At 35.7% G+C, this 11729-nt stretch overlaps 1 protein-coding gene across 1 annotated transcript; it reads right to left on the reverse strand.

Moving 5' to 3' along the window:
- Nucleotides 1-733: 733 nt before the first annotated feature.
- On the reverse strand, nt 734-2404 carry LOC108989503 (ankyrin repeat-containing protein NPR4-like). Its single transcript, XM_018963129.1, has 3 exons — nt 2272-2404; nt 1473-2029; nt 734-1351 (listed from the first exon to the last, which is right to left on the reverse strand). Exons 1-3 carry the CDS (start codon nt 2402-2404, stop codon nt 734-736), a joined length of 1308 nt encoding a protein of 435 aa, XP_018818674.1.
- Between the last annotated feature and the right edge of the window lie 9325 nt (nt 2405-11729).

Raw genomic sequence — 11729 nt, forward strand, 5'->3', positions numbered from 1 at the left:
ATTAACAAAAATACTGCATGATGAACAAGTCAATGATCAACTTTGCGATTAGATATTTGACCTTTACTTTAATTTAATTTACTGTTAAGAAGTCTATATGATCTCAATCTTTTTAAAAAAAATAAAAAATAAACTAAAAATTAGTAACACTAAAATAAAACCAAATAAGCATATATATGCTATTTCGATCCGAAAAATCCACAATAATAAATAAGGGTGTTTTGAATTTAGAGATGAGTTGAGATGGTTTGTGAATAGTAAAATAAAATATTATTAGAATATTATTTTTTAATATTATTACTGATTTAGAATTTAAAAATACTGAATTATTTATTATATTTTATGAAAAAATTTAAAAAAACTGTATGCGGACCCAGTGTTCTGTTTTTTTAAGCGTCAACAATGGCCCATATCCTACATTCTTGCAGATGTATTGGTTTTGGTTTGGTTTCATAACTCCTCTGTACACATATCTTTAAAAAATCTTCAAATATTTCCTTTTTTTTTTTCCAATAAACAAATTGAATGATATGTTACATTAAAGTCATTATACGCATGTGACCTTGAAATAGCTTGGATTTTCCTTTTCTTTTTTTTTTTTTTCTCGATACATCAAGAAAACTTCTCAACTCAGATTATGATGTAATTATTTAATAATACAAACTATAAGGTCTGAAACGGCCTGAACACAGATTATGATGTAATTATTTAATAATACAAATCAAATTTCTGATCACTCGAAGATTCTGTGCTTGCTCGGCCGGCATAAATAACTAGACCAGTAATACGCGCGGATCAAATCAGTGAAAAGACCCAAATGCAACCCAAGAAACAAGAACAGAGGACCGCTGCCAAGAATAACAATAAGATACGGAAGCCATGCCAATTTTTTGTAGTCAAAGATCAAAAACATGACAGCAATGAAGGTCAAGAGCATGGCCGTTATTGACAAAAACAGAGTGGTGAGCCCGAACATCAGCCTAACATGCAACGACTTCACAAACTCCTTTTGTGCATAGCTTGAAGTAAGAACAGAGAGTGACGAGATTATTGATGATGCCGAGGTGAAGAGTGCGACTGCATTCGATAGGATAAAAAACGAAGTCCACTGCTCTTTACTGAGTAAAGGAGTCATGTTCTTGTTGCTGGCACCTGGTACCGTCAGGGCTGCAGCGAACGTCACAGTAGCAATGAGAGTTGATACAAGCATACAAGAACGTGCTGTCTCCCTAACTGTTCTTTCTGCTTCTTTAACTAAATCTTTATGGGTGGCATTGAACACGTCTTTGGGTGTCATTCCTTCCTTATTTTTCTCAGACCTTTGATAAGGTCTGACAATCTTTTTCACTTCCTACGTACGTACAGACATAAACATAATTCAAATTAGTAACAATTAAAAGCTTTGCTTCTGTTAATAGAAAATGATATCTAAAAGGAAAGACAGGTTTTAGTCGTGGAGAGGATTAATATACCTTAAACCATAATAATTCTCGTTGCATCCGAAGGTCTGCTCGCGGCATGCCTAGTCTTTCCTGATGATCATCTGGCAACATTCCAGCTAAGTGCAGCATGTTATTGCCATCGTAATCCTTATTTCCTACCAAGTAATCCTTAACAGCTCCGATGTTATATATTAAGTTAAACACTTTCTCTTGCCGATATTGAATAGCGACATGAAATATGCTTCGGTCTTTCTCGTGATCATTTTCCCATATCAGCATCGGAAACTTGCGGAGAACCTTATCCAAAAACTCGACGTTTCCTGACATTGCAGCATCGAAAAGTACTTCTGAAGTCGTGCTTTTTACCACTTCATCTGAAGTCGTTGTAGTTTTTACCACTTCTCGATTCGTACTGCTTTTTAATACTTCTGAAGTCGTAGTAGTTTTTACCACTTCTGAAGTCGTTCTTTTTAATACTTCTGAAATCTCCTCAATCGATTTCTTCTGAAGTTCATTCAATATCATTTCAAGCAACTCATCACGTTTCGATATTTCTGATTTTGAAGCAGCTTGCAGTTTGCGGAAGCCTTTTGAGTTTTGAGTTAATGTTGGCACAAAAAATTACAACGTACAAGCTATTACCCGAGACCCCACACACACATGCGCACACACACATATATATATATAAATATGTACGTATATAATGCTTCTGCTTGTATTGAATACCAAGGAAATTATGAAAATAGAAAAAGAGAATATGGAATTCATGCATGAGCCATTCATATAATATATAGACATTTAATTACTATGAGAATTAAAACGTACGTACATGCGCTGAATAACGGCCAGTTCCCGCTCTTAATTGGGTCCTTGCAGCTAGTTATAATCTCATCGTCTGGAGCCTTTTGATCAGCCAAAACATGCAAAGCTGTTTTCTGATCTCCATCCCGTTTACAGGCCATTTCCAGGTCCGCTTTCAGTAATCGTAGTGTTATACCTATATAAATATATATATATATATATATATATATAGATGGAAAACGTTTTTTTTTCACTGCAGTCAGAAACTAATATATATATTGATGAAATTCATGGGCCTAACTCATCTCATAAAACCGGTTGTATAAGAGATGATTGCTCATTGCTATACCAAGTTAAATGTTTGGAAGTCTGGTTCAATTGATACCAGATGATGTAATTCATTGAGTATATATAATATTTACAAGGTTGGAAAGAATTCAAATACATAACAAACTAGAGTTCAAATACATATAAAATACAGATATCTCGGTAACTATCCAAATGATATTCCGTTGGACAGGTTGTAGGTTTGTTCAGTGGAGTGGATAAGGTTGGACTCTTTTGTATTTTGAATTGGCTGGTTAACTGCCCCCTTCAAGCTGATGGTGAGAGGTCGAACCATGAGCTTGTCTTTAAGCATATGGAATCTACTAGTCGACAGTCCCTTTGTGAAAATATCAGATGGTTGGGAGATAGTCGAAATATACTGAGCAATGATGTCCCTGTTAAAAATTTTCTCCCGAATAAAATGATAATCCACTTCTATGTGTTTGGTCCTTGCATGGAATACAGGGTTAGAGGATAATGAAAGTGCTCCAATGTTGTCAACCCATAAGCAAGGAGGTGAATGAAGAGGAAAACCAAGTTCCTTAAACAGCATTTGAATCCAATATAACTCAGTAACAGTGAGGGCCATTGATCGATATTCTGCCTCAGTGCTTGATCTAGCAATAAAAGGTTGCTTCTTTGCCATCCAAGAAATTAAGCAAGGACCAAGAAAAATACAATAGCCCGTAGTAGACTTGCGATCATCAGGGCTACCAGCCCAATCTGAGTCACAAAAACCATGCAAAGACAAGGACCCTTTGCTGTAATGAAGTCCATGCTCAATGGTCCCCTTTAAATATCGAAGTACTCGCTTTGCTGCCATGAGATGGACTGTAGTTGGACAATGAAGAAACTAACATAGTTGGTTAACACTGTAGGCAATATCAGGTCGAGTTATGTACAATATTGTAGAGCTCCCACAATATGTCTGTAGGTAGATGGATCTGAAAGAGGTTCACCAGTGTGCTTGGACAATTTTCCACCAGAGATGCAAGGTGTTGAAACTGGTTTAGCTCCCATCATTTTAGTGTCATTCAACAAGTCTAAAATATATTTGCCTTGATGGAGATGAAGGGAATCAGAGGTTCGAGAAACCTGGATACCAAGAAAGTATGATAAAGCCCCCAAGTCCTTAACTGCAAAATCATGGCTGAGTTGTTGTAGAAGGGCAGTAACTGCAGTAGAGGAATTACTCACCACCAATATATCATCAACATATATTAAAACCAGAATAGTGACATTAGAATGATGAAGATAAAATAAAGAAGTATCAACAGATGATCCAGTAAATCCAAGTTCCAAGAGACTTTGAGATAGTCTCCTAAACCAAGCTCTTGGGGCTTGTTTCAAGCCATAGAGAGACTTGTGAAGTCGACAAACATGTGAGGGAAAAGTCTTGTCTTCAAACCCTTTAGGTTGCTCCATGAATACCTCCTCCTCGAGATGGCCATGCAAAAATGCATTTGATATGTCCAGTTGCTGAATAATCCAATTATGGTGAACTGCCAAAGCAAGCACAAGTCTAATAGTGGCAGGTTTTATGACTGGACTAAACGTTTCATGGAAGTCAATACCATGTTCTTGCTCAAAGCCTTTGGCTACAAGCCTTGCTTTATATCTATCAATGGTGCCATCTGCCTTTTGTTTGAGTTTAAAGACCCATTTGTTTCGGATTACATGTTTATCAAGGGGTCTAGGACACAAGGTCCAAGTTTTATTGGCAATGAGAGCATTAAACTCAAGCTGCATGGCTGCTTGCCAATTGGGATCTTTGGAGGCTTGGTTATAGGTCCGTGGTTCAGAGGTAAGCATGATTGAGGAGAGGGCTTGAATTGGATGTTTAGTGGAGGTATAGAGATGATAATCAGGAAACTGTTTAGGTTTGAGGGAATTGCTTTGGGATCTAGTCACTATCTGTCGTGGAGGAGAGGAATTGGACATAGGTAAGGGTGAAGCTGAGGCTGAGAGGTCTTGTGTTTGAGTAGTGTCAATGGGAGACATATCTGCAGGAGCTATATCAATGGGGTTAGAAGAAACAGAAGTATGTGGAGGGGAGATAGATGGAGACATACCTGTTGTGACTGAGACAGCAGTATCCAATGAAAGATCCTCCAAGATTTGAGTAACAGCAGGTAAAACAGGTGGGGGAATGAGGTTGGTGGTGAATGATGGTGCACTAACAGGAGATTTTGAATTGGAAATTGAGTTTGCAGTAGGAAAAGTATTTTCATCAAATACTACATGTCGAGAGATGTAGATGCGACCAGATTGAACATCATAACATCTGTACCCTTTTTGATTTGCAGCATAGCCAAGAAAGATGCATTTTTTGCTTCTATATGACAGTTTATGAGAAGAGTAAGGCCTGAGAAGAGGATAACAAGCACAACCAAATGTCTTAAGGAGAGTGTACTGGCTGTTTATGAAACAAGAGGAAGAAAGGTGAGTGATTATCAAGAACAGATGATGGCATTCTGTTGATATGGTAAGTAGCTGTAAGGAAAGCATCAACCCAGTGTTCAGATGAAAGATGGGACTGAGCTAGAAGTGTAAGGCCTGTCTCTGTTATATGTCGATGTTTTCTTTCAGAAATACCATTTTGCTCAGAAGTATGAGGACATGTCAGCCTATGCAAAATGCCATTTTCTGTTAGAAAAGTTTTAAATGAGTTGGATAGATATTCCCCTCCATTATCAGTTTGAAACTGTTTAATTTTGTAGGAAAATAAGTTCTCAATAAGACATTTAAACTTAATGAAGCATGAAGCAACATCTGACTTTTGCTTTAAAGGAAACATCCATGAGAACCGAGAGTAATCATCAATGAAGATAACATAAAATTTACAGCCACTTATTGAAACAACTGGAGAAGTCCATACATCAGAATGGATAAGTTCTAATGGATGACTTGACTGATGAACAGAAGTAGGAAAGGGAAGTTTATGACTTTTAGCCATTTGACAAAATTCACAAACTTGTTTTAGCTTGTGAGACCCAGAAACTGAAATAAGAGCATCATGGTGAAGATGTTGCAGAATTGAGGTGGATGGATGACCCAATCTCGCATGCCAAGTCTGGACAGGGGCTGTGAATCCTAGGAAAGCAGTAAATGAGGAGTTGGTGGTAGGTCTTTGCTGCCACTTATTTGATTGAAAATGAACTGGATAGAGGCCTGCTTTACTTGGACCTTGGAGGAGGATTCTGTTGGTCTGCAGATCCTTCACAACAAAATATGAAGCTGTTAGCACAAACTAACAATTATTATCTTGGCAAAGTTGGTGAATTGAAAGGAGATTAGAAGAGGCCTGAGGACAATGTAAAATATTAGACAAAATTAAGGAACTATTTTTGGTTTGAAGGATAGAGGAACCAGTATTATTGATGAGCAAACCTCCTCCATTGCCAACAGTTACTTGAGATGGACCTTGGTATGGTTGTTGATCGATGGTGAGGTTCTCCAAAGCAGAGGTAACATGGTTATTAGCACCACTATCCAGGAACCAAGATTGATCATCCTCGAGTGTGACCTGTGTATTCGATGGCTACAGGACGAATGTGGGCCCACACTACTTACCCCGTGACAAGGACCAGAAAAAATACTGGCCTGCACGTGAGGGAGGGTGTTGAGGAATAATCCCACATTGGTTGTGGATAAGGTCTTGGGCATGTTTATAAGCAATGAGCAATCCTCTCTTATACAACCGGTTTTATGAGATGAGTTAGGCTCATAAATTTCTTCATATATATATATATATATAGTGACCAGATTATAAACAATTTTCTTTTTCTTGCTCGATCGATGCGCGCCTATTAGAAATATATATATATATATATATATATATACATATATATATAAAGCACAAATATATATATATATGTATATAATATATATGTGTATATATAGAATGGTTCGAACATGATTTTAGAAGATCAATCCTTTGAGTATACGTACCGTATAGATGGTTGGAAATGGACATGATAAAGAGCTTCATGAGATCTGGAGTTGTAGGTGATAAACAAGAATAGTGCTCCATCTTTTCACAGAGATAATCTGCCATTTCCCCGTGTCCCCATCGAATTGCCATGCCAAGTGGTATCAACTCCCATATGCCAGGGATAATTAGCAGTTGATTGGCATTATCTTCAGCCATAATCAACCTCGCAATTTCCACGTCTCCAGATACAGCAGCAATGCTAAGGCAGGTGTCTCCATGTAGGTTTCGTGTATTCAAGAGTCCATTATCACTCATTAAACGTACCAACTCTGTTATAAAAGGAATGCGCTTTGCAGTAACCGCTATGTGAATAACCTTATCCTCTCCTTTAGTCAAATTTGCACTAAGCATTCTGGCTGGATCATTTACAATGATGCACCGAGCATTTTCCCAGTCACCCTTTAGTGCAGCTAGAAGCAACTTGCCGCAATCTTCCTGCTCTCTTTGATCGCTGCCTGCATGCCGAATACGAAAACGTGTTAATTATGTATCTTTTATTTACATAATATTATATACACATATACATGTAAGATATAATATATATATATATATATACATAAAATGAGAAATTATAGACGTTGCAGATGTGAGTGTACAAGCTAGCAGCGTTGTGTAATCATTTTGAAAAAAATAAATAAATATAAGATTCATATGAAAAAAAATTAATTAATTTTTTAATAATAGATCTTATGCTTTTTCAAAACTACTCCACGATGCTTATGAACTCCACGACTACATATAACATTACTCATATATATATATATATATAAATTATACATACTTGTCGCAGAGTACTGGTCACGATCGATCCATGCACGCAATGCACATCAATAATTTAAGATATTTAATTAAAACTAATACATATACGTTTTCAAATATTTTTACTCCAAAATTTTTAATTTTTTTAAAAGCTTTATATTCATTTTATGTCTAAATTAAATCATGAAAGATGTTAAGGAGCCCATATTCTTTGTGAATTCAGTTATTTGACTGCAATATTTTCAGATCATAATAATCAATACTAGTCATGATTTCTCTATACTCTATTTGAGGTTTATTTTTCTATCTAAAAACGTTTTTAAGAACTCATGAAAAATGTATTTGCATTCTTTTTTCACATGTGTGTTATATGTTTGAAAATTTAAAAATTTAAAATTTATTTTTTCAAAAGATTTATTGATGTCCTTTTTCACGTGCATAACATGTCTGAAATTTTAAAATTTTCAAAAAATTATGGATGTCTATTTTCCAAAAAATTATTATATTTGCAAGCTAGTGTATAGAATAGACTATCCACATGTATCACTTTTATAGTAAGATTTAATTTGTAGGATTCAAGTTTTAAAATTACTCGTCCAAATCATATTATGTCATGTAAGCATTTTGCTAGATATGTTAATCACAAATGTTTTTAAAAATAATTTTCCATTTTCAAAAGTGCATAAAATGTTTGAAGATTTGAAAAATGAATGACGGCACGATATGTTTGAAAATTTTGAAAAGTGAATATATGCAGTTTTTTTTTATATTTGTTAAAAAGAAAGAAAGTTTTATATTTGATCAATATAAGGAAGTCTATCATATGTTTATAAACAGATCTCATATGAGATCTTCTAAAGACAACAATTATAAGTTTTTTAATGCTCATTCTTCAAAAGCTCACTATCTCTATTTTCTAGTATTGAGCATTATCACGTATTCATTTGGAGAGATATATAGTCTGTGTTGTATTATTTCATTTCACTAATTGAGGATAGTATTCTAATAACCTGCTCATTATCATCTTTTATATAACTGTAAAAGAATGTGTATAACTCTTGTGAGTGCAGTAGGACTTCTACACAAGGAAACAGCTAAGCACCACTCGTAAGGTGATTGTAAATGTAAAATGTGTTCTACACAAATTCCTCAAGTATTATTGCTAAAAAGTATAATAGGTTTATATCTCCACTTGAAGAATGTTGAATAATGAAATTTGAAGTCCTCAAAGGTTAGCTTGAGGCAAAAACAAGGCAGTGTGGACAAATCTCGTTAAAATACTAAATTTACATATCTCTTACCTAAGGTTGTAATCAAGCCGAGCTGAGCTGGTCTTTGGCTTACCGAGCTCGGCTTGACTTAAAATACTCCAGCTCCAGCTCCAGCCCAAGCTCAAGATTTTTATTTATTCTTTATTCAAGCTTGACTCGATAAGCTATTCTCAACTCAAGCTTGAGCTTGGCTCGAATTGTTTATTTTTTTATTTTTTGAATAAGATTTAAAATTAATAAATTAGATAGACAAAAAAATAAAAAAAATCTAATATTGAATTTGTACAACTAACAAGTAGAACCTCTATTGAATTATAAGATTTTAAAAATTCATAAATAATTAATATATAACTAGTTGATATTTATCCATAATAACAATATATTATATGCTTGCAGAAATTATTAATGCATACATATAATATGATAGCATATATCTATTTCATAAATGGTTTCCACATACTAGTATATGAAATTATTAAATCTTATCAACTAATTATTGTACAAATTATAATGTATAGCTATGAAGTATATTCAATATATAGACATAAGTAATTATGTTACAATATAAAATATAAAAGTGTTATGATTATATTATTAGCTAATATATATATATGTATATACACATAGGTGTATGTATATATTTATCAATATATGAATGAGTTTTAATCGAGTCGAGTTAATGAATCGATTCGGGCATAAATGATCAGACCTTAACCAGTTGAGTTGGTTAATCGAGCGGGCATCTGCTTTCTCAGGCAAGCTTTTTTTTCACGAATCTAGTTCGATTCAAGTTTAAGCGGGCAAGTACCCAGCGGGCTATTGAACAGACTGATTCATTTACAGCCCTACTCTTACCCTTACTCCTTACAGTTTCTACTGCTTAATACTTTGTGTTCATATTTTTATCATATTAAGCATTTGATTTATATTTGTAAAAAAATTTAAACCTTCCAATTCACCCCCACTTGGGTTGGTCATGTGGGCAACATTGGAGTTTTTCTTCCATCACCAAACTTCAAAATAAAATGTCCCACTCTTGAGTCTAATCAACCATTTTTTTTCCCTTCACAACCTTACTTCAAATTTAGATTCCTTAAGAGTTATTGACGAAAATGCCTAAAGTTGGAGAGAGATTGATACACATAAAGTAGGCCCCATAACCTTTATAGCTACCAGACTGAATTTCCTAAGCACCATTAAATGCCCAATAAATGTTATAAGCCCACTCCACGTGTCTATCTCTCTAAGCCCTAGAATTAACTAAGGAACTCTAGGATATCTCAATCCAAATCAAATTTGTATCCCTTAAAGTTCTTGCCCAAACTCTACGACCTAAAGTGAAAGAAAAATAAATACATAAGTAGGTCCCACAAAATTTATTGATCACTCAATATAGTCCGAGAAATTCACTAGGGTAGAAGCCTCGCACTCTAGGGTAGAAGCAAATCCACTAAAGAACCCTCCCAACCATGAGAATAACCCTCATCATCCAGCTAGCCCCTATTTCATCCAACCCAGTGAAGGAGCCTCCTCCTACTGGTTCCCGAATTATTGACTACTGAAAACTATGTGACCTGGGCAAGAACCATGAGTCGTGCCCTCAACATCAAGAACAAGCTCGACTTTCTTGATGGTGGAATTTCTAAACCTACTGATCCATCCGATCCTTTATTTGCTCCATAGGAGCACTACAATGATATGATCATATCTTGGATTCAACATTCTGTTAGTTTTGAGCATAGATCTACCATCGCTTATGCTGATACTGCTGCTAACGTTTGGAATAATTTTCATGAGAGGTTCTCCATCCAAAATGCACCATGCATCTTTCAAATAACAAAAGCAATTTCTTCTCTCGTTCAAGATGTTGACTTTGTGAGCATTTACTATAACAAGCTCAAATGCTATTGGGATGAACTTGAGATATATGAGCCAATGCCTTTATGCACTTGTGGCTCAATGAAGACCTTAACAGTTTACCACCACCAGAGTAAAGTTATGCAGTTCCTAATGGGCCTCCAAGACTCTTACGACTCCATTCGAGCACAAATCCTTCTTTACGATCCATTTCCCACACTAAATCGTGTTTTATCCTTAATTCAATAAGAAGAGCGACTTAGGTAGCTTCACTCCATTCCAGCACCAGTCGCCATGGTCCCCCAAGGTCCAAGCCCACGTACTTCATCCCGCAAAGACAAGTTGTATTGTTCTCATTGCAATACATCTGGTCACTCTCTGGAACGTTATATCAAGGCTAATCCCAACCTACCGGTTTGCTCGCACTGTCGAATTCCCGACCACACCAAAGAAAAATGCTATAAAATTCATGGTTTCCCTTCGGGCCACAAAAACTCCTTCAAAAATAAATCATCTGCTAATCATATTTTTCTTGAGCAGGAACAAGTCAACAATGGTTTGCCTGTTACTCAAGAGCAATATAGTTGCCTCATTGCTTTACTCAACACACAGCCGAATAGTACCTCACTTCTCGCTGCTAATCACATTCAAGCAACTTCATCCAATCCAAGCATTCTTCGGATGTCTGGTATGACTTTCTCTTTATGAGCACAAACACACACACCTACCAAATTTATAGATGCACCATGGATCATTGATACTGGTGCCATAGATCACATGATCTGTAGCCCCAAATTTTTCATACATCTCACTGCACAAGTTGCGCATGCGGTCAAATTGCCTAATGGAACCATTGTTGCCGCCACTCACATTGGAGTTGTGCATCTCTCTGATCATTTCTTCAAGAATGTTCTCTATGTTCCAACATTTTCTTTTAATCTTATTTATGCAAAATCCATGACTAAGAGTTCCAATTGTTATTTAATCTTTTCTCGGATTCTTGTTACATCCAAGACCTTTCCTCTTGGATGCCGACTAGGCAGGGGAGAGTGCATGATGGCCTGTATCACCTTCAACACCAACAACTTCATCCAACTTCTTTATATTCTCATTTTCAATCTCTGTTTCCTTCAAAACTTGTCGATATTGTTTTTATTAATAAGTTTGATAACTTCACTTTATGGCACTATCGGCTTGGACACAATTCCATGACCCAGCATGTTTTAAATGACATTCACAAATCAGATGTTAAACTTTCGGCCAAACCAAATTTTCCTA

This window comes from Juglans regia, chromosome 6 (genome assembly GCF_001411555.2).
Source record: "Juglans regia cultivar Chandler chromosome 6, Walnut 2.0, whole genome shotgun sequence".
Taxonomy (NCBI): domain Eukaryota; kingdom Viridiplantae; phylum Streptophyta; class Magnoliopsida; order Fagales; family Juglandaceae; genus Juglans; species Juglans regia.